This window comes from Dromiciops gliroides, chromosome 1 (genome assembly GCF_019393635.1).
Source record: "Dromiciops gliroides isolate mDroGli1 chromosome 1, mDroGli1.pri, whole genome shotgun sequence".
Lineage (NCBI taxonomy): Eukaryota > Metazoa > Chordata > Mammalia > Microbiotheria > Microbiotheriidae > Dromiciops > Dromiciops gliroides.
Window position 1 is genome coordinate 39,988,532 of NC_057861.1, and position 23,597 is coordinate 40,012,128.

Genomic DNA, 23,597 nt, shown 5'->3' on the forward strand with positions numbered 1-23,597 from the left:
ATAGCATACCTTGTAGACTTCATTCGCCAATGGAGATTTTCAGAAGAATCTTGGAATCACCCTTTTTGGAGCCATTGCAATAGCTTTCTACGTGGAATGTGGATTAGGCAGAGGCTTGAGGGAGAATTGGGTTTTCTTTAAACTTACTGATAAACACTATTTGAAGAAGGGCTGGCCCACATGAGAATAATAAAACTACAAAGAGGAACCATCCCCAAATAAGGCAAATAGCCAATGTGGAGAATGAGACCCACAGTCTGGCACACAGGGAAAAATCATTTTATTTTAGTGATTTAATGATGGGTCATATCTAAGATTGCAATGTGAAGTCAGGGTGTGAACTTCATTTAGCTATGTTTTGCTGTTAAACAATATAGCGTTAGTATTGAGGACATTCTTAATTTATTTAGTTAAATGTTTCACTTTGCATATTTTATTTAAAAGTATGGGTTATTTTCTCTGAATTCAGATGATAGAATGCTTAGTTTAGGACCTTAATGTGTGATTGTGTCTTTGTTGACGACCATCCCAGAGTCCTATATTTCCTGTCATTTAACCTAAGGAGTAGATTTATAAACATTGTTTTTGAAAAATAGGGGAATTTTTTTTAAAGGAGAGAAAAATTGGGATCATTTCTCATCTAATCTGCCCCAGAGCAACCAATTCCTTTTTCCAGGAAGAGATGGAGAACCCATGTTTTTTAGTTTGTTAATCTTTGTAAAAGTAATAACAACACTAGTACAACACATCAGTCTTAAAACACAGTTCTATGTATTTTCAGTGTCATGGGGGCTAGATATTCTTTTTCCCTTATTTCCCTCTTTCTCGTCCCCTGCCCCATTGTTTTCTTCTGAACTGACTAGCTTGCTGCAAAGGAAGAGGCTGGTCAATACATCCATATTGAGTCACAGGACACAGGATTGAATAAACTGGAGAAAGGATGTGAACACAATTTTACATTCCCAGTTCTGATGCAAGAAGCATCAAGTACTTCTCATGATTATTGATTTTTCCACACACCCCTCCCACAAGTATAACAATCAGACCCACTAGAGTAATCAATACAAATTGCTGAAGAGTATATAAGTAGTTAAAGATGTGTAAAAGAACTTTCTCGTTGCAAAAAGAATATTGAGACAGTATACAAATATACCTGTCTTTAACCAGAGGCTAGTGATTTTTGCAGATTAGGTAATGAGCTTCCATGGATTACTTTTTTTTTAAAGCTTAAAATTTCAATATTTTGATTCATTTAGACTGGTATGCTTAAATAATGACAAATTTACACTTGAAAGGAACAGTGATCCTTACCTACTTTTTCTTGAGGAGTTGTATCCATTTCCTATAAATGTGTGTTAAAATCAAGATTAGAGAATGATAGAAGTTGTGTTTGAGATTCAGTTAATACTATAGTTAAATAAAGTTATGCATGTTACAATTGTTTTGCATTTTATCATTATTACAGCAGTAGTCTATTTTCCAACCTGGTGTGTGAGAACTATTTAAATTTATAAGGTCAGTCTCAGTAGGCCTCTTTGGCAGCATACATTTTCCTTAGTCGATTCCTTATAATTTTGGAATTTCACCCCACCCTGCTTTACTTACAGAAAAAGAGATCAAGATTTACCTAGAAATACCATAGAGATTATTTATTTATGTGTACAAAGCAATTAACGGGGAGGCAAGAATAGACATTTAGCTTCTCCTCCTTCCACCCTTTCCCAAGGGAGGTTTTGTTCCTTTTTATCAGGAGAAGCAAGAGTTTGGGGCCAGAGGCTGGCTACTCTGTTCTCCTAAAAGAGAGGGGGTCTCAGGCTAGAATTATTTCTATCTGTTCACTTAAATATTATTAATTTAGGGGGTGTGCTTTTTAGGTTCATACTAAACTCCTGATCACTGTTTCTTAATGAGGAAAGGAGACTCCAAGTATTATATCCAAGTCTTGACACCCTTCCCACTTAATACAATTTCCACAATGAACATATGTAAAAAATAGCAAAGAAACCCATATAGATATGGGTTGATAGAACAGTTGATAGACAAATGGAAATCTGAGGTTACAAAAGTCTTGGGCAAGAAATTGAAGATGATAGGGACATGGATGGTGCTTTAATCACTTGACTAGTGAAGATAAAGTGTGAAGAAAAAATATGATTTGCTAAGCAAACAGCTGGATGAGAAGATGATAGAATGGGATTTGGATATATAGACCATAGTTTAAAATATAGAAACAACCATTCCTTGTGCAGGAATGGAGTTCACCTAAGAAATCATGGTAAGAATAATTCTTTTTCCATTGGAACCCAAAACTATAAATAAAAAATGTTTCTAATTAAATTTTTTTTATTTGAAAAGAATTTTATTTTCCTAAATATATGTAAAAACAAAATTTTAACATCGATTTTTTTTAAACTTTGTGTTCCAATTTCTCTTCCCCCCCGCTCCGTTCCCACCCCCCACCCACAAGAACTCAACAATTCAAAATAATTTATACATGAGTAGTCATGGAAAAATTCCCATATTAGCTAGTTGTGAGAGCAAACAGTAAAAAAAAAAACCCCAGAACTTCAGATTAAGGAATTGTCAAAGAGGAAAAGAAAAAAAATTTTAAATGTGTTTCCATCTGTTTTCAGATACTATTAGTTCTTTCTCTGCAGATGGGCCGCAATCTTCATAAGTCCTTCAGGGTTATATTGGATCATTGCCTTGCTGAAAATGACCACATGCTTCCCAGCAGATCATCCCCCACTATTGCTGTTATTTTATATACAGTACATTTCACTCTGCTTCAATTCATGTAGGTCTTTCCAGGTTTTTCTGATAGTATCCTGTTCATTATAACCTGTATATAGTACCTTAAGCTTGACAGAGAATTTTCTTCATAAAAGCCCAGCAAAGTAGGTATCATACATTTTGCTATTATAAACAATCATCATAACTATTTACCTCCATGCCACTCCCTTCCCATGACATTTACTCTATCTTCTTTTTACCTATTTCTCTTCAAAAGTGTTTTACTTTTGACTATCCTCTCCCTCGCTCTGCACTCCCTTTTTTCACCCTTCCTTCCTTATCTTCTTCCCATCCTACTTTCCTGCAGGGTTAAATAGATTACTCCTCCCAATTGGGTATGAAATCTATTCCCTCCATGAGCCTACTCCAATGAGATCAGGGTCCCTGAGCTAATTCTGTGTTCTAAATTTTTCTTCCTCCCTTCCTCCTCAACCCTCCCTATGAGATCAAGCAATTCAATATGTCATACTGGTGCAGTAATGCAGAACATCTTCATCTTCTTTGAAAGTGTTTTGCTTTTTACTGCTCTCTCCCCCAATCTTCCCTTCTTCCCCCCTCCCCTTTTCTCCCTACCCTCCCTCAGGACAAAAATATATTACTATACCTACTTGACTGTAACTGTTAGTCCTTCTTTGAGCCAGTTCTGATGATATTAACGTTCACTCACTCCCCAACTCCTTCCCCCTCTTCTACTTTCCTCCATAAGCTTTTTTCTTGTTTCTTTCATGTGAACTACCTCTCCCCAGACCGTCTCTCCCCTTCTCCCTCCCCCAGTTTATTCCTCCTGTACACCAACCCTATTTTAATGATGTCATCATGGATTAGTTAGGTAGCACAGTAGACAAAGCACCAGCCCTGGACCCAGGAGGTACCAAGCCCAAATCCAGCCCCAGACATAAGACACCCCACCCTGTCTGCCCCACAAAGAATAAAACATAAATGCTTTACAGATATCATCCCTTCATATTCAGTTCAGACCTGTGTCTTCTGTGAATTCCTTACTGAGATAGTTCTTATGAGTTCTAAGTATTATCTTCTCATGTAGGAATGTAAACGGTTTGATCTTCTAATATCCCTCATGAAGTCTTTTTCCTGTTTACCTTTTTATGCTTCTCCAGGATCTTGTATTTGAAAGTCAAATTTTCTATTCAGCTCAGGTCTTTTCATCACAAATGCTTGAAAGATCTCTTTCTCATTGAAATCCCATTTTTGCCTTTGAAAGATTATGCTCAGTTTTGCTGGGTATGTGATTTTTGGCTGTAGTCCCAGTTCCTTTGCCCTCTGGAATATCATATTCCATGCCCTTTGGTCCTTTAATGTAGAAGCTGCTAGATCTTGCTTTATCCTTATTGGAGTTCCACAGTATTTGAATTCCTTTTTTCTAGCTGCTTGCAGTATTTTCTCCTTGACCTGGGAGTTCTGGAATTTGGCTATAATATTCTTGGAGGTTTTCCTTTTGGGATCTCTTTCAGGAGGTGATTGGTGGATTCTTTCAATTTCTATTTTAGCTTCTGCTTCTAGAATATTAGGGCAATTTTCCCTCACAATTTCTTGGAGGATAGTATCTAAGCTTTTATTTTGGTCATGGTTTTCAAGTAGTCCAGTGATTTTCAAATTATCTCTCCTAGATTTGTTTTCCAGGTCAGCTGTTTTTCCAAGGAGATATTTCACATTGCCCTATGTTTTTTCATTCAATTGGATTTGCTTTACTGTGTCTTGGTTTCTCATAAAGTCACTAGCTTCCATTTGTTCAATCCTAATTCTTAGGATTTTTCTGATTTTCATCAGACAGGTTTTTTTGGGGGGGTGAGGTAATTGGGGTTAAGTGACTTGCCCAGGGTCACACAGCTAGTAAGTGTTAAGTGTCTGAGGTCAGATTTGAACTCAGGCCCTCCTGACTCCAAGGCCAGTGCTCTATCTTCTGTGTCACCTAGCTGCCCCTATCAGACAGTTTTTTAATCTCCTTTTCCATTTGGATTTTCAAACTGTTGACTTTTTTCTCATGAGTCTCCTTAATCTCTCTCATTTCCCTTTCCATTCTTTCCTCCTTTTCTCTACATCTTCTTTCTATTTCTCCTACTTTCTCTTCAAAGTCCCTTTTGAGAGCTTCCAGGGCCTGACACCACTTCATATTTTTTCTTGGAAGCTTTGGATGTTGGAGCTTTGACCCTGTTATTATCTTCTTCTGAGGTTGTATTGTGTTCTACTTTACCCCCAAAGAAGTTTTCGATGGTCTTTTGCTTTCTCTGCCTACTCATCCTGGCTTACTATTTCTTGGTTTTTAACTCCTTCTTAAAGTGTGGCGCTGCTTCCATGACACACTGTTCAAGCTACAGCATGGCCCGGGGGATGGTTGGGCTTCTTCCCAGCCTGCCTGGCCTCGTGTTCATTTGATTTTAAACTCTTCAGTGGGGGGGGGGGCTGCTTCTCAGCTCTGTTCCTGTTCCCAGCTTCAGAGGGTCACAGGTGTTTTGGTTTGAGGAGGGGAAGGTTTTAATCTCACCTGGCCTGTTCTCAGGTCTGGAGATAACCTCAGGCCTACTTACTAAGCAACCAATCAGCAAAGCTTTCTGTTGTGTGGTTCTTAGCTTCTGATGAGCCTGCCTGCTCCCCTCCCCTACCTGGGCCTTCAGCTGCTCAGGATTTCTTCCTGGTTGCCCGCTGGGTTGGGACAGTTGAATCCTTCCCCCCAGTCCACTGATACCCCTGCACTTACCCCCCCCCCCCGGGCCAGCCGTTCAGCCTGATCACACGCTCGGTTCCAGAAGATGCCAGTGCCGCAGCTGATTCAGAGGCACTGGGGCAAATTCCTCAGGTGGATGGCCTGTCTGTCGGCCCAGCACAGCCCCCTGAAATTTATCTATAGCTGTAGAAAATTCTGAGCCCAAATTTTTGTGTGTTTTTCTGCCCCAAGGGCTCTTTTATTGCTATTTTTAGGGTGGTTGTATCAGGAGCCCTGTGCATTTAATGTCTTTCCTCCGCCATCTTTATCATGAAGTTTTTAAAAAAAGATTTACTTGAAAAAAAAAGTATACTTTTTTTCCACATACAATGTGCTGGGGTCTGTCCTAGAGATACAAAGACAACAGTAACATGATTCTTGTTCTCAAGGAACTCACCATCTAGTTGTGTACACTTGTAGATGAGAGAAAATAATTGGCTTTGGAATGCCCAGAGCCACCCCCCCACACACTTTTCAAGGGGATAATATTAAGATTCATTGGATTGACTTTGCTGATTGACTCACTTGAAGTTAACTTGATTGAAACCACACCTACCTGAGAGCCTGGCCCTCAGGGAGTGTGTTCTTTGACCTTGGCACATTCTAATCATGAGACTGCCCTCAAGTCCAGTGAACCAATGGATTTGGGTGATGCTAGCCAATTAGCTTGAAGCAGTGTGTAAGGAACGTCTCTCCTCCTGACTCCTCCATGACTCCTCCAGACTCATGAGAAAAAAGTCAACAGTTTGAAAATCCAAATGGAAAAGGAGATTAAAAATGAATGCTCAGAAGCATTCACAGGGAGTTACTCTTTCAGAGGTGCTCTTGGTGGCAGAGGACTTGAAGGAAGAAGTAGGCCAGGCTGAGCTGTATTTTTCCTCTAGGCTAGAAGGCCAGGCTGAGCTCTGTTCTCTCCTCTAGGCTAGATGGGCCTTCTGAATTTTCAGAGACATGAAAAAGGAATTCAAATACTGTGGAGCTACAGTAAGGATAAAACAAGATCTAGTAGCATCTACATTAAAGGACCGGAGGGCATGGAATATGATATTCCAGAGGGCAAAGGAACTGGGATTACAGCCAAGAATCACCTACCCAGCAAAACTGAGTATTATCTTTCAGAGGAAAGAATGGGACTTTAATGAAAAAGAGGACTTCCAGGCATTTGTGAGGAAAAGACCTGAACTGAATAGAAAATTTGAATTTCAAATACAAGACCCGAGAGAAGCATAAAAATGTAAATAGGAAAAATAAATCATATGGGATATTAAAAGATTAAACTGTTTACATTCCTACATGGGAAGATAATACTTCTAACTCATAAGAACTTTCTCAGTATTAGGGCAGCTGAAAGGAATACGCATAGAGAGAGGACGCAGGTCTGAACAGATCATGAAGGTCTGAACAGATCATGAAGGGATGATATATGTAAAGCATTTATTTTTTGTTTATCCTTGCTTTTTGTGGGGCAGGCAGGGGTGTAGTGGCTTATGTCTGGGGCCAGATTTGGTCTCAGGGCCTCCTGGGTCCAGGGCTGGTGCTTTGTCCACTGTGCCAACTAGCTAACCCATGACGACATCTTTAAAACAAAGTTAAGGGGTAAGAGGAATGCACTGGAAGAAAGAGAAAGGGAGATGTAGACTGGGGAAAAGTAGCTCACATAAAAGATACAAGAAAAAGCTTATGGAGGGGAGGGGAAGAGGGTGAAGGAGTGGGGGAGTGAGTGAATGTTACTATCATTCAGAATTGGTTCAAAGAGGGAATAACATACATACTCAAGTGGGCATATTATATTTTGCCCTGAAGGAAAGTGGGAGGGGAAGGAGATGGGGGGCGGGGGAGAAGAGGGGAAGGAGGAAAGGGCAGACCAGGGGAGGGAGCAGTAAAAAGCAAAACACTTTTTTTTTTTTTAAAGTGAGGCAATTGGGGTTAAGTGACTTGCCCAAGGTCATACAGCTATTAAGTGTCTGAGGCCAGATTTGAACTCAGGCACTCCTGAATCCAGGGCTGGTGCTCTATCCACTGTGCCACCTAGCTGCCCTAAAGCAAAACATTTTTGAGGAAGGTGAAGATGTTCTGCATAACTGCACATGTATGACATATTGAATCTAGAAGATTTCATAGGGAGGTTTGAAGAGGGCGGGTGGAAGGAAGAAAATTTAGAACACAAAATTAGCTCAAAGACCTTAATCTCATCAGAGTCTGCTCAAGGAGGGAATAAAATACACACAAAATTGGGAGGAGTAATCTATCTAACCCTACAGGAAAGTAGGAGGGGAAGAGGCTAAGGAGGGAAGAGTGAAAGAAGGGAGGGCAGAGTGGGGGAGGGGACAGTCAGAAGCAAAACACTTTTGAGGAGGAATAGGGTAAAAGAAGATAGAAAATAGAGTAAATATCATGGGAAAGGAATAGGATGGAGGGAAACAGCTATGATGATTGATTATAATGCCAAAACATATGGTACCTAATTTTCTGGGCTAGTGTGAAGAAAATTCTGTCAAGTTTAAGGTACTATATAAAAGTTATGATGAACAGGATTCTATCAGAAAGACCTGGAAAGACTTACATGAACTGAAGCAGAGTGAAATGTACTGTATACAAAATAACAGCAATAGTGGGGGATGATCTGCTGGGAAGCATGTGGTTATTTTCATCAATGCAATGATCCAATATAACCCTGAAGGACTTATGAAAATTGCAATCCATTTACAGAGAAAGAACTGATGGTATCTGAAAACAGATTGAAGCATAATTTTTTTGACAGTTCCTTAATCTGAAGTTTTCTTTTTATCTGTTTTCCCTCACAACCTAGCTAATGTGGAGATATTTTCCATGACTACTCATGTATAACTTATATATAGCTTGAGTTTTTTCTGGGGGGGGGGTGGGAAGGGAGGGAGGAAGAGAAGTTGGAACACACATTTTTTAAAAAAATGATGTCAAAATGTGTTTTTGCATGTAACTTGAAAAATAAAATTCTAAACAGAAAAAAGAAAAGAAAATAGAGACCATTCACCAGGAGCTCCACCCCTCCCCTTCTCTTTAGTCCTCAACATAATCTCCCATTTTATTCTCCTTTATTTCAGTCTCTGATGAAGATGTGGTATCTCTCACCAAGTCCAACCACCCCTCTCCATGTACCCTTGATACTTTTCCCTGAGTGTATTAGAGATGTGTAAGATTCTATTCCAGAAGGGAGAGAAGTAGGGAGAGGGGATCTCTTGGGGTGGGGGGAAGAAACATTTGAGTTGGGCTTCAAAGGTGTGGTAAAAAAATGGAAGTTTTAACTTAAATTTAAGAGTTGAACGCATATTACTGAAGCGGTTTTTGAAGGACTGCCCTTTCGGGGAGGAGACCAGGACGAACAGCCGTGCACCTTCTGCTGCCCCGGGGGAGCATGGCCAATCACGCGAGATTTCCAGGGCGCCAGCTTAAAAAACTGGGTAGAGAACAGAAGTGCTCTCCCTTGGCTCGCACACTCTGGCTCAGGTTTGATGGCGCGTTCTGGTGATCGGCTCTGGTTCTCAGTGGCAGCACACATTTGACTCTGGTTCTCAGCCTGAGAGGCAGTTTTGGGATTCGGTGACTTTATTAAAGAATATAGACTAAGCTCAGATCTAAGACTATTCATTTGTATTTCTACTTTCCTATTTCCCTAATCAGTATCACCTATTTGTTGGATAATTAATTCCGAAACAATAAAAGCTAATCCCTCTCTGATTAAAGCTCAGAGGCTTCCTTTCTTACTGGTCTGGGAGGTATATAAGGGAAAAAGTTAAAGGGGAAGTTTAATGATCTTATATCCAATTTTAAATCTCACAAAGGCTAGTTCCCCACTACAAGGACCTGAGCCCCAGAATGCAGGACAGGGATAAATCTTTCAAGACAGGTAGCATGAATTGCTTTAGGGAGTCAGATCTGGAATGCCCAAGTTCTTTCCATACCTGATATGAACTATTACATTAATTCCCTGCCCTGCCCCAATATTCTGGCCAGCACCCAGAGCCAGCCAGGAGTTCTCCTCTCCGTGCCCCCCCCCACCCCCAAGCCTTTCTAGTTATGAAGAAACTTTGGAAGATTATCCTCAACCATTTGAGCCTTTTTACACACAACTCCCTTTCATGCATCCTATGTTCCAGCTGGACTGGCCCACTTGCCTATGGGACTCATCTTCCATCTCCTGTACCTTTGCCCAGGTTGTCCCTCGTGTCTAGAATGCATTCTCACCTCAGCCTCTTAGAATTCCTGGTTACCTTCAAACATCTTTTTGTTCTATCTCCCGTTGGAAGCCTTGTCCTCCAAGTTATTAGTAGGTACATATCTATTTACATGTAACCCACAGCAGAATGTAAACCCCTGGAGGGCAGGGAATGTTTTCCCTTTTTTTTTTGTATTTCCAAGTGCCTAAAAATTCCTTCCTTGATTTGCTTAGTGCTTTCTGGATTTCATTTAAGTAGAGGTATGTGATCATTTTCTTGGAGCTAAAATAATTCTTCCTTCCTTTTCTGAGTCAAGAATTCTCCTCTACTCAGCCCCAATCTGGGCTGTCCCAAACAATCATCCCTGATGACTTAGTGATGGGCCTACCCTTCATCCCCACTATGTGAATACCTTAAGGGAAAGTATTTCCCAGTAGCATGACTTGAATTAGGTGAGGAAGGATGAAATCTCTTCTTGGATCTTTTGAGATCTCGGAGCCATATGTTGTTCCTGTTCAACCGCCCAAGACCCTAATTGATATCCTGGTGGTTGGGAACCAGATCATGTCACAGTGCAAAGAGGCATCTGTTCATGTTTCCAGTTACCATTGCCTTTATTCAGAGCCTTAACTAGGTCAGAGTGACCTAGCTTGGATTCAGCTGGGGTGCTAAAACTACAATGACACTGGTGGAGCTTCAAAAACACAGAAATGTTTAGAACTCAAAATCTTCTAAAAACAAATGTCGAAAACTCTCTTTACATGTAACTGGAAAATAGTAAAATACATTTAAGATTGAAAAAAAAATAGAAATGACCGACTTTCACATCTCATGATCAAGAAATAACAAAAAGGATGTTCCCCACTGATGTTCCCATGGCTGCAGCCCTAGGGAGCTCTTCACTGCTCCACTGCTGCTGCTTCCTCCCTGATGCTTTGGGGAGTTTTGTTTCTGTGCCTCTTCTCTAACTGGCTCTCTTGCAGTGATTATGCATTGATTGAGTGTGTATTTCAGAAATACTTTAAGCATTAATATTTTTGTGTGTCATGGACCCATTGGTAATCTGGTGAAGCCTACAGACTCCTCAAGGACAGTGTTTTGTGTTATTTTTTTGTTTTTGTTTTTGTTTTTTTGCTGGGCAATGGGGGTTAAGTGACTTGCCCAGGGTCACACAGCTAGTAAGTGTCAAGTGTCTGAGGGTGGATTTGAACTCAGGTACTCCTGAATCCAGGGCCGGTGCTTTATCCATTGCGCCACCTAGCCGCCCCAAAGGACAGTGTTTTTAAACATAAAATAAAACCCATGGGATTACAAAAGAAACCGATGATATTTGAAACACAGTTATGCCTAGAAATACTTGAGAGTCCCCTCCTTAGCATTCCCCTTCCTTTATTGTGTGTATTCACATACATGACTTAGTTATACCACATTAATGAGCAAGCCTCCAACAAATACAAAGAAATCTTAACAACATTCTATAAAATATCAAATATTTTATTTACATAAAATATTTTACATGAACTGTACACATGCACACACCCACACAATATTTAACCACAAGTTTAGGCCAGTAGTTGTCTTGAATTTCATACATCTAGCACACACAAATAATTGCTTTTTTTTTTTTTTACAATAATTTACAGTCGAGTTCTTTGAAGACACAATGGGGGGAAGCTTTGATCATTATAAACCTTTCATAAGTTACAAAAGAAAGGCAGTCTGAAAAGTATGTATAAACAGTAAAAACAATTTTCAAGGGGATAAGAGTTACAAAAGAGTTACTGCCAAATAGATTGGTCAGCAACTGGTAAGACCGCTTTTGTTCAGCAGATGCCAATACTGAAAAATGGGCATGGAAGCAGGTGGGGCTCAGGATTTTAGGATGCCTTCCTTGTGCCCTTGGTGCCTGGTATAGCGTTTTGGACACATGTGCACTCGTGACACGTCACTGATGAGCCCGTTTCCGTGTATTTCACGCTGACATCAATAAAATGAAAAATGACTGAACTGAAACTTGCACAGCTATAAAAGAACACGGAAGGGGCAAAAATGCTTTTTTTTTTTTTCCCCCAGCAGGTTCAAGGATTCAGACATTACATGGAGGAGAGTAGGCCAAAGTAGGTTTTACAAAGTGTTTAAATTTTATTTTTGAATGACTGATAGGGCATGAAAATTTTCTGTCTAGTTTGTATCTGGAATTTTTTTTCCCCAATCAGTGAACTCAGGCCAATGTCTAAAATAAAACTCAAATGAAATAACTTTTCTTGTTCCTTTTTTTCCCCAAATTGCAGACATTATATGGAACCACTTAACAGGATATTCGATTTCAAACTCGTGTTTCAATGAGAATGAAGACATTTGAATGTAGAACACATACAAAGTATACACTGTATATTTACTAGACAGTACAAATCACTGTGCATTTTATAAGGCAGAACATCAAGGCTGAATAAACTAGGAATTTCAAGACCATAGTGAAGTGACATTTACGCATCATGAGGCAAGCATTTGGAAAAGGAGAAACTTGAAAGTCATCCCTTTAAGGGCAGGTAACAAATGCAGAAAGATGAAATATTGCAGGTGGGGAGTGGGCTACCCCAGTAGCTATTCATCCACCTGTTGTTTAATGGTTCCCCCTCCCCCACAAATCATACTTTGGAAAATCAGAGCAGATTGGCAACGATGACTTGGAAAGAACAATGGGTCCACTTTACTCTTGCAGTCGGTTAAAGTGGACCATAGTGCAAAATTGCATTTTTTTCCCCTACTGGTGTCGGAAAGGAAGGGGGGGGGAAAAAAAGAAAAGGAGATGGTTTTAGAAAGTACTTTAGTAAGTCATGAAAGCCCTAGTTTGGGATGAAAGGAAATGACACAGGCCAGGCGTTACAAGTCTTCCAGAAGTGCATGGGTCACTTCACTGCACCCAGTTTTCTCAGAAGTTTCTTCCCTTTGGAAAGCAGACCCTTTTTCTTTTTCGAGGCCCTTTCCCTGCCTCTCCCAGGACTACCAGAACCCATAGATGACGGAGGTGACCCAGAATGAAGATGGACTGTGGGGGATGGCGCTCTCCTTGACGTACCTGTATTCTCAGGAGGAACCTATTAGGTATATTGCGACAGTTTATTGAATGTTTGAAAGCCAACAACATCAACTCAGTGGAGATAACATCTTAAGGTCCCATTTCCCACCAAAAAGGGGCAAAGAGGCTCACTTCTATCAGTGGCTTAAAATACACCAAAGGCAAATAAGGTTGTAAGCATCACCTCCCAAAGTACAGCGGCCACCGAGCATTAAGACACATGCTTTGGGGACCTAATGGTTCTTAACAATTGCCAGATTTCACTTTGCCAAAATAATGGCAAAAGAAAAAAAAGAGGAAAAAAATTTCGGCAAATAGTAATTTGAGTTTTTTGAATTAACACAGCCCAGGATAAGTACAATGGGCTAAGTACCAGCAACTGAATCTTAGGAGCAAAAGTTTCCCAAAGGAATTCCTACTGTATTCAAAACAAAACAAAACCAACAAAAAGAAAAAACAGTATTTGATGATGTAAAATTCTGATGTCTTCGAATCCGTTTTGCACAGTTTACTGTGCTATAGGTATATATTAGAGAGAGATGGCACATTGGTTAAAAAAAACAACAAAAAAAACAAACTAAAATGAACCTTAATTGCAATCAAAGAAAGCTTAAAGGCCCTTATTGTGTTGAGAGTGTGCTTTGTATATTTCAAAGTGAAGATCAATTTTTCTCAGTGCTTAGGACTTGAGAGCATTTCAGTATATTTTAGATATAATATAACACCAGTCCTTGAACCCTATTGGTAGAATTCTTTTATTCTGATAGTGCAGTTATTGTTTGCCCAAAGGAGGCCACACAATTAGATGCATGTTTTAATATACATAATAAAATTCACTTTCCCCACAGCCCTTGTTATTTTAGGCCAGGCTTTATTCTGATACAAAAAGTTCCTTGTTCTCCAGAAAAGAAAATTTAGCCAAGGGTCTTCAAGCTTCCTTGGATTTAAAATCAAGGCCTAATTCTAATGGAAAACAACTTAGTAAAGCATCCCAAGTACACCTGAAGATACCATGTATTTAGCCTAATGCATTCATCCACTGAGCTGCATGATCCATGACAGTTAACATTGCATTGGTAAACCAAACACTATTCAGTGTCTCCCAGAGGTTGGTTGGTTTGTTTCTTTGTTTTTTAAAATGTCTCTTATGGGTTGTATATCAACACATTTTTGTAGTACAGAAGTAGAACTGCCTATGAAAACATTTCTAGGTAGTTCAAGCCAGGATTTGAGGTTGCTAATGTTATAAGACAACCCCAGGCCAACTTGATTAAACTATTCATGAGAATTGTAATCTTTCTTATGAAATGTTTTGGGGGAGGAGTAGATATAAGTCTTTCCAAGTAATGGACTGTGTTGTTTGTTTGTTTGTTTTCCAGGGATTGGCTAACAATGCAATCTGCAGCTTTTGCTTTTTAGAATCCTTAGACATTGGAACACTTCTCTACATAAACAGAAATGCTTTCTTCATTAAGAAATATGTTCCAAATGTTGACCTTTTTATGAATTTGTTATAATATGATAGTGAGGAATGGACATGAGAATTTGTTTTATGACAAATTCAGTTAAGTTTCATAACTGAGAAAAAGCAACATTCTCAGATTTTTGGGCCAATGATTTTTTGAGACATATTTCTTTTTCTGAATCCCACAGTTAAGTCTTAAGACTACTGCATTAGTTATTGCAAGGTAGCTTAAATTGGTATCTTTATTGGTATCTTCAGTTGCTCACTTACGTGAAGGCTACATTGCCTTATTAAGGTGTGAAATGAACACTCTTCTTCTGTTTCCAAGCAGATGAGCAAAGAAATAAAAATATATATAAAATATATAATATAGAAAAACTTGAAGTGATGAAACAAAATAAAGATGAAACACTCAACATGAATGTAATCTCAGGTAAAAAAATTATTGGCAATAGTACACTAATGTTAATGTTAGAGAGGGATTGATGAACCTTAATGTAAGGCAAGCAAATGGCAACCATTGCTCACCAAATCAATTTAGGTTTTCTCTATAAAGAAGAGTTAATATCCTTTTGTGTTTTATTATATTTTCTGTTTTATGGGCTATGTAAGACATGGGAAGCTCTTTTATGAATAAAAGTTGACCAAATTAGAATTTAAATGGAACTGCTTGGTAAAGCAAATAAAATACAGCTGAAAAGTTTAGATTCAGTAAGAAACCAACACTGAGCAACTAGCAGAAGAACACATTGCAATGTTTGAGGTGGTGCATTTCCCCCACCCCACTCCCAACCCCCCAAGTGTAAAATGTCCATGTGTAAAAAAAGCATGAGACAACATATTATGAAAGACTGGAACATATATTAAAATATGTAATACAATTTCTTACCCTTTTAGCCTTGGTGCGCATTGGGGCATCTTGAGAGTAACGGGATGGTGTATCCGAAAGGTAGACTTCGACGTCATCAGGCACTTCTTCCAGAAAGTTTGAAGGAACCAGGCCCTTTTGTCCATTGAGCTCTCCCTATGACATAGAAAAAAGTATATATGAGAAGAGAGAGAAGTCATTAACTATTGTCTTCAAAGATTAAATTTTTTATTTCCTCTTAATTCTTTTTTTTTTTTTTAAGTGAGGCAATTGGGGTTAAGTGACTTGCCCAGGGTCACACAGCTAGTAAGTGTCAAGTGTCTGAGGCTGGATTTCAACTCAGGTACTCCTGACTCCAGGGCCGGTGCTCTATCCACTGTGCCACCTAGCTGCCCCCAATTCTTTTTTTTAATAAAGTATTTTATTTTTTTCAGTTACATGTAAAGCTAGTTCTCAACTTTTGTTTATACAAGCTTTCCAATTTCAGATTTTTCTACCTCCCTCCCCTCCCTGCCCCCTCCCCTAGACAGCAGGTAATCTGATATATATATATGTATATATATATATATGTGTATATATATGTGTATATATATATATGTGTGTGTATGTGTGTGTGTGTATGATAACATTAAACATATTTCTGTATTAGTCATGTTATAAGAGAAAAATCAGAGCAATGACGAAAAACCTCAAAATAGAAAAACAACAGCACCAAAAACAAAAAAAATAGTATGGTTCAATCAGCATCTATACTCCACAGTTTTTTTTCCCCTATATTTGAAGATCCTCTTCCATCATGAGTCCCCTGGAACTCTTCTGTACCACTGCATTGGTGAGAAGAATCTAGTCCATCACAGTAGATCAACACACAATGTTGATGATACTGTGTACAATGTTCTTCTGGTTCTGCTCATCTCACTCATCATCAGCCCACGCAAGATCCTCCAGGTTTCTCTGAACTCCTCCTGCTCATCATTTTTTACAGCACAATAGGATTCCATTGTATTCATATACCACAACTTGTCCAGCCATTCCCCAATGGATGGGCATCCCCTCAACTTCCAATTCCTTGCCACCACATAAAGAGCAGCTATAAATATTTTTGTACATGTGGGTCTTTTTCCCTTTTCCATGATCTCTTTGGGAAAAAGACCCAAAAGTGGTACTGCTGGGTCAAAGGGTATGCACAGCTTTATTGCCCTTTGGGCATAATTCCAAATTGCTCTTCAGAATGGTTGGATCAGTTCACAGCTCCACCAACAATGCATTAGTGTTCCAATTTTTCCACAGCTTCTCCAACATTTATTATTTTCCTTTTTTTTTCATTTTAGGCAATCTGATAGGTGTCAGGTGGTATCTCAGAGTTGTTTTAATTCGCATCTCTCTAATCATTTTTAGTGATTTAGAGCATTTTTTTTTATGTGGGAATAGATAGCTTTGATTGATTAATCAGAAAATTGCCTGTTCATACCCTTTGACCATTTATGAATTGGGGAATGACTTGGATTCTTATAAATTTGATTTAGTTCCTTATATATTTTAGAAATGAGGCCTTTATCAGAAGTACTGGCCATAAAAATTGTTTCCCAGCTTTCTTCCTCCCTTCCAAGTTTGGATGCATTGCTTCTGTTCGTACAAAAGCTTTTTAATTTAATGTAATCAAAATGTACAAAAGCTTTTTAATTTAATGTAATCAAAATCCATTTTGCATTTTATAATATTCTCTATCTCTTGTTTGGTCATAAACTGTTCTCTTTTCCAAAGATCTGAAAGGTAGAATATTCCTTTCTCTCCTAATTTACCTATGGTATCACCTCTTATGTCTAAATCATGTATCTGTTTTGACCTTATTTTAATATAAGGTGTAAGATGTTGGTCTATGCCTAATTTCCACCATACTATCTTCCAGTTTTCCCAGCAGTTTTTGTCATATACTAAGTTCCTATCCCAGAAGCTGGAGTCTTATGGTTTATCAAACAGTACATTACTAGTGTCATTTACTACTGTGTTTCCTGTGCCTAGCCTATTCCATTGATCCTCCACTCTATTTCTTAGCCAGTACCAGATAGTAATGACTGCCGCTTTAAAGTAAAGCTCCAGGTTTGGTACAGCTAAGCCACCTTCCTGTGCATTTTTTTTTTCATTATTTCCCTTGATATTCTTGACTTTTTGTTTTTCCAGATGAATTTTGTTATTATTTTTTCTAGCTCTATAAAATAATTTTAGGTAGTCTGATTGGTATGGAACTGAATAAGTAAATTAATTTAGGTAGAATTGTCATTTTTATTATATTAGCTCTGCCTATCCATGAGCAATTGATATCTTTCCAATTATTTAGATCTGATTTGATTTGTGTGAAGAGTGTTTGGTAATTGAGTTCACAGAGTTCCTAGGTTTGTCTTGGCAAGTAGACTCCCAAGTATTTTATGTTATCTACTGTTACTTTAAATGGAATTTCTCTTTCTATCTCTTCCTGCTGGACTTTGTTGGTCATATATAGAAACGCTGATGATTTATGTGGATTTATTTTATATCCTGCTACTTTGCTAAAGTTGTTAATTGTTTCAAGAAATTTTTGAGTTGATTCTCTAGGATTCCTTAAGTATACCATCATATCATCTGCAAAGAGTGATAGTTTTGTTTCCTCCTTGCCTATTCTAATTCCTTTAATTCCTTTTTCTTCTCTGATTGCCAAAGTTAACATTTCTCGTACAATATTAAATAATAGGGGTGATAATGGACATCCCTGTTTCACCCTTGATCTTATTGGGAAGGCCTCTAACTTATCTCCATTGCATATAATGCTTGCTGATGGTTTTAGGTAGATACTGCTTATTATTTTAAGGAATGCTCCACCTATTCCTAAGCTCTCTAGTGTTTTTATTAGGAATGGGTGCTGTATTTTGTCAAAAGCTTTCTCTGCATCTATTGAGATAATCATATGATTTTGGTTAGTTTTCTTATTAATGTGGTTGATTACATTGATAGTTTTCCTAATGTTGAATCAGCCCTGCATTCCTGGTATAAATCCCACCTGGTCATAGCGTATTATCCTGGTGATCACTTGCTGTAATCTCCTTGCTAATATCTTATTTAAGATTTTAGCATCAATATTCATTAGGGAAATTGGTCTATCTGTTTTTGCTTTGCCTGGTTTTGGTATCACCACCATATTTGTATCATAAAATGAATTTGGTAGAACTCCTTCTTCACCTATTTCCCCAAATAATTTGTATAATATTGGAATTAATTGTTCTTTAAATGTTTGGCAAAATTCACCTGTAAACCCATCTGGCCCTGGGGATTTTTTCTTAGGGAGTTCATTAATGGCTTGTTCAATTTCTTTTTCTAATATGGGATTATTTAAGGATTTTATTTCCTCTTCAGTTAACCTGGGAAGTTTGTATTTTTGTAAATATTCATCCATTTCATTTAGATTGTCAAATTTATTGGCATACAGTTGGGAGAAATAATTCTTAATTATTGATTTAATTTCCACTTCATTGGTGGTAACATCACCCTTTTCATTTTTGACACTGGTAATTTGGTTTTCTTCTTTCTTTTTAAAAATTATTACTGTCTATTCCCCTCCATTCTATTTACCTCCTTTGTACTTTCCCCCCCGCTTCTTTCACCATATTCCTCCTCACCGATCTTTTACTTCTTACCCCTGCCTCCCCCAATCTGCCCTCCCTTTTTTATCATCCCCTCCCTTTTCTTTACCCTTTTCTCCCTTGCTTTTGTCCTCCCTTCTAACTGTCCCTGCCTTTCTCTTCCCCTTTTACTTCCCTAAAGAATGAGCTAAGTTTCTTTATCCCAATGAACGTATATGTTATTCCCTCTTTGAATCAAATCTGATGAGGGTAGGGTTGAAACAATGTTCACCCCTCCTTTCTTTCCCTCTATTGTAATAGGGTTTTTTTCACCTCTTCATATGATGTAATTCACCCCCTTCCACCTCCCCTTTCCTCTCCTCCCCATAGACTCCCTTTTTAACCCCTTAATTTTCTTTGTATCATCACATCAAAGACAATTTATATTTATACCCTCCGTGTATAGACCTTCTCTGCCCAAATACATTTACAATTCTTAAGAGTTATGAGTATTATCTTCCCATGTAGGGATGTAAACAGTTTAACCTAATTGAGTAACTTTTTTTCCCTCTGTTTACCTTTTTAAACTTCTCTTGAGTCTTGTATGTTAAGATCAAATTTTCTATTCAGTTCTGGTCTTTTCATTAGGAAACATTGAAAGTCTCCAATGTCATTGAATGTCCATCTTTTCCCCTGAAAAAGAATGAACAGTTTTGCTGGGTAATAAGATTCTTGGCTACAAACCAAGCTCCTTTGCCTTCCGGAATATCATATTCCAAGCCTTGCGGTCCTTTAATGTTGAAGCTGCCAAGTCCTGAGCAATCCTGACTGTGGCTCCATGATATTTAAATTGCTTCTTTCTGGCTGCTTGGAGTATTTTCTCCTTCACCTGATTATTCTGGAATTTGGCTACAATATTCCTTGGAGGTTTCCTTTGGGGGTCTCTTTCAGGAGGTGATCACTGGATTCTTTCCATGATGATTTTATCCTCTGATTCTATAATATCAGGGCAGTCCTCCTTAATAATTTCCTGGAATATGGTGACTAGATTCTTTTTCTGATCATGGCTTTCAGGAAGTCCAATGATTTTCAAATTGTTTCTCCTGGATCTGTTTTCCAGATCAGTTGTCTTTCCAATGAGGTATTTCACATTTTCTTCTATCTTTTTTTATGCTTTTGATTCTCCTTGACTGATTCCTGGTGTCTCATGTATTCCTTATCTTCCAACTTACCAGTTTTAATTTTTAAGGCATTGTTTTCTTCAATGAGATTATGCACCTTTTTTTTTTTCCATTTGGCCAAATGAATTTTTTAAGGCATTGTTTTCTTCAGTGAGATTATGCCCCTTTTTTCCATTTGGCCAGATGAATTTTTTAAGGAATTGTTTTCTTCATTCAATCTTTGTGCTTCCTTTTTCAAGCTGCTGATTCTTTTTTCATAATTTTCTTGTTTTGCTTTCATTTCTCTCCCCATGTTTTCTTCTACCTCTCTCAATTTATTTTTTAAATCCTTTTTGAGCTCTTCCAGGAAGGCTTTTTGTTCTTGAGTCCAATTCACCTTCCCTGTTGAGGCTTCACATGTAGGCAATTTGAGGTTATTGTCCTCATCTGTGTTTGTGTTTGCCTCTTCCCTGTTGATACAGAAGCTCTCAATGGAGAGGGCTCTTTTTGGCTTTTTCCTCATTATTGCAGCTTATTTATTTATTTATGAAGTTGAGGTCTGCTCTGGGGGCACCAGGGTCCCTGTTTTGAGCTTCTTTTTCTGGGGTATATATGCTGTGTCACCAGCTTTTTACGCTGAGGTCTTTATGGTGTGTGGAGTTCCCCCCCATGAACTTCCTGTCTGAGTGCACTGGGATTAGTGGGCCTAGACGCGCCTATCCTGTTCATGGCCCTCCAGCTGGCAACCTTCCCTCTTGGCTGGTGCAGGTAGGTTTTTCCACTGTCCTGCTGGGCCACCAGATTTTTGAGCCAGGATCCAGGGGTCTCAGTTGCTCGGCTGTGGCCCGCAGTTTCCTGCTGACTTGCCCCAATCCCCTTGGCGCTGAGCTGCTGTGCTGCACCTCCCTTTTGCCTGAGTCAGACCGACCTTTCCTGAAGTCTTCTAAATTATTTCTGTTTAGAAGACTGTGTCTCCCTGTTTCTTTGCAAGTTCTGTAGTTTCAGAATCCGTCCAGAGGCTTGATTTAATGTTCTTTTTGAGGGAACAGAAGGAGAGCTCAGGCAGCTTGCTGATTCCTCTCTGCCATCTTGGCTCCACCCTTCTCCTCTCAATTCTTAAAATTTTGTCAATCCAAGTGGCAAGATTATTATCAACAGTAGGTCTGTGATTTGATTTGATCAGTGTAAGGGAAATACTGGTTAAAAAAACCAAACCAAACCAAACCAAACCAAAAAAAAATCTCCTACCAGAGCAGATGGTCAACTAGTTGTCATCTTATATTTTAAAAAAACTTATTTACATTCTTTTTTTGTTTTTTGTTTTCTTCAACTTGTGACAATTAAAAATATGAGAAATGTAGTATCTGGGTAATTTAATCATTTTTAAAAAATATTGCTGGCAGGTTATTAATAAAACAAGGTCTATGGCCATCTTTCTCAGACCAAAGACCCATTCCTTGTGGTTTTGGTCTTGGTTCTTATACTCTTCCCACTGTAGGAGGTCTATCACATAACAATCAAATCTAATTGATTAACATCATTCAAATCTAATTGGTTGACTTGATTTAGAGGTGGGTTATATTAAAATGAAGTCTGGGATATGACTCAAGTAAAGGGAAAAATGTAGAGGCCCCCACCCAAGCTGATGGGGCACAATGGTTCCCACCTAGAACTGGTTCATGCAGGCCAAATCTCATCAATAAAGTCCTCAGGCTTCTCTAGACAAAAGAATGTCTCCACCTAAGGCTCCTTTTGCTAACTTTGGTTTGGTTTGATGAAATCTCTTTAGGAGGCATTGTCTTTGAGTGGAGATAAGAGAGGACTAAAAAGGGGAGAACTCTGGGTCTCCCAACATATTGATTATTAATAATAATTCCTCACATTATACTTGAGCAGTACCTGGGAGTACTGAGGAATTAAGTAACACGGCCCTGGATACACAGCCACGCATCAGAGGTAATGTAAACCCAGGTTTTCCTGATTCTAAGACCAGCTCCTTATACACTGTACTATACTCTCATTAAGATTATATTTTTATTGTTGTTGTTCAGTCATTTTCAGTTGTATCTGACTCTTTGTGACCCCATTTGAAGTTTTCTTGGCACTGGAATGGTTTGCCATTTCCTTTTCCAGATCATTTTACAGATGAGGAAACTGAGGCAAACAGGGTGAAGTGACTCACCCAGGGTCACACAGCTATTAAATGTCTGAGGCTGGATTTAAACTCAGGAAGATGATTCTTCCTGACCTCATGCTTGGCACTCTATCCACTGTACTACCATGATTATATTTACATTTTTTAAAAGCTCTATTTGAATGTTTGACTATTTTTAAATATCAGGTTAATTAAACAATAGTGCCCAACAACTTAGAGCTAGTAGTTTAGACTTGAAGATGTGAAAGAATGGACATGAACTCACTGGGAGTTTCTTGCCAACTATCCCCACCACAGATGAAAAAGGCCAATTCTAGAAACATTTCAGCATCCTCTGCTTGAGTGCCACTTAATAATTATGACTTAATATGACCAAGGGCAAATCACTTAGCCTCTCTAGTTCTTGGTTTCCTCAGCTGAAAAAAGAGGAGATGATGGACTGGATGGTATCTGATGTTCCTTTCTGTGAATGCCTGTACCTCTCTGACATCTAGATAGGATCATTTTGACAGCTTATGTGCATTAAAAGTGAAGTTGAGTGGATAGAGCATTGGCCCTGGAGTCAGGAGGACCTGAGTTCAAATCCAGCCTCAGATACTTGACACTTACTAGCTGTGTGATCCCTAACCCTCATTGCTCCACAAAAACAACAAAACAAAACAAAACACAAAAAAGTGAAGTTAAACCAAATCACACATGAATGGGAACAGTAAGAGTGATGAGTTTTATCTTACATGTATAAATGTCTTTAACAAATAAGTATGAATCTAAGCAGCCTATAAATTACTTGACTCCTTCAAAGACCCGAGAATGTGATTTTGTTGGCATGGGGACAACCTGCATTGACGTGTGTCAAAATCTCTTTGTGCCAGATGAGACAGTTATAGGAGATACTGAAGCCACAGAAATATGTATCCCCTGGGAGCCGACCTCTGCAAATTTATCCAGACTAGTCCTGAGATGACAGGCCACCCCTGGGCCACTCCAGAAATCTTTACAGCTTGGTGGCTATGATGGATATCCAGTGACAATAGCTGTCAGGAGTGATGGGGTTGGGGTGGACTTTACTGGAGGATACTATCTATTTTATAATACATAACATTCTGACAAAACTGGCCACCACTCCCTTGTGTATTACTGGTCAGAACATAAGCTCCCTGAGGTCACAGATTGTCTCTGCTTCTTAATTTGTATCCCTAGGCCTAAGCAGTGTTTGCCACGCAGAAAATGCCCAGGGTGAGCATCTAGGTAGTGCAGTGGATAGAGCGCTGGACCTGGAGTCAGGAAGACCTGACTTCAAATCTTGCCTCTTATACTTACTAGCTGTGTGACCCTGGAAAAGTCACTAGCACCTACATCCCAAGGCTACTGTGAGGATAAAATGAAATTGTTCCTGTAAAGCACTATATGTTGTTGTTGTTGAGTTGTTTTAATCATGTCTGACTATCACCCCATTTGGGGTTTTCTTGGCAAAGATACTGGAGTAATTTGCCATTTCTTTCTCCAGTTCATTTTACAGATGAGGAAACTGAGGCAAACAGGGTTAAGTGACTTGCCCAGGGTCAC

At 38.8% G+C, this 23,597-nt stretch overlaps 1 protein-coding gene across 13 annotated transcripts in view; it reads right to left on the minus strand.

Moving 5' to 3' along the window:
* Positions 1 to 11,184: 11,184 nt before the first annotated feature.
* RIMBP2 (RIMS binding protein 2) overlaps positions 11,185 to 23,597 on the minus strand; it is a 522,092-nt gene continuing 509,679 nt past the window's right edge. For 10 of the 13 annotated variants that reach the window (XM_043966745.1, XM_043966763.1, XM_043966824.1 and 7 more), the window contains 2 exons: positions 15,145 to 15,279; positions 11,185 to 12,809 (listed from right to left, as the gene is read on the minus strand). In XM_043966745.1, the coding sequence (XP_043822680.1) occupies positions 12,621 to 12,809; positions 15,145 to 15,279 (324 nt within the window). In that variant the 3' untranslated portion in view covers positions 11,185 to 12,620. Of the gene's footprint in view, positions 12,810 to 14,525; positions 14,573 to 15,144; positions 15,280 to 23,597 lie in introns of all 13 variants that reach the window. The other 3 variants (XM_043966834.1, XM_043966797.1, XM_043966780.1) reach the window with 1 other exon arrangement.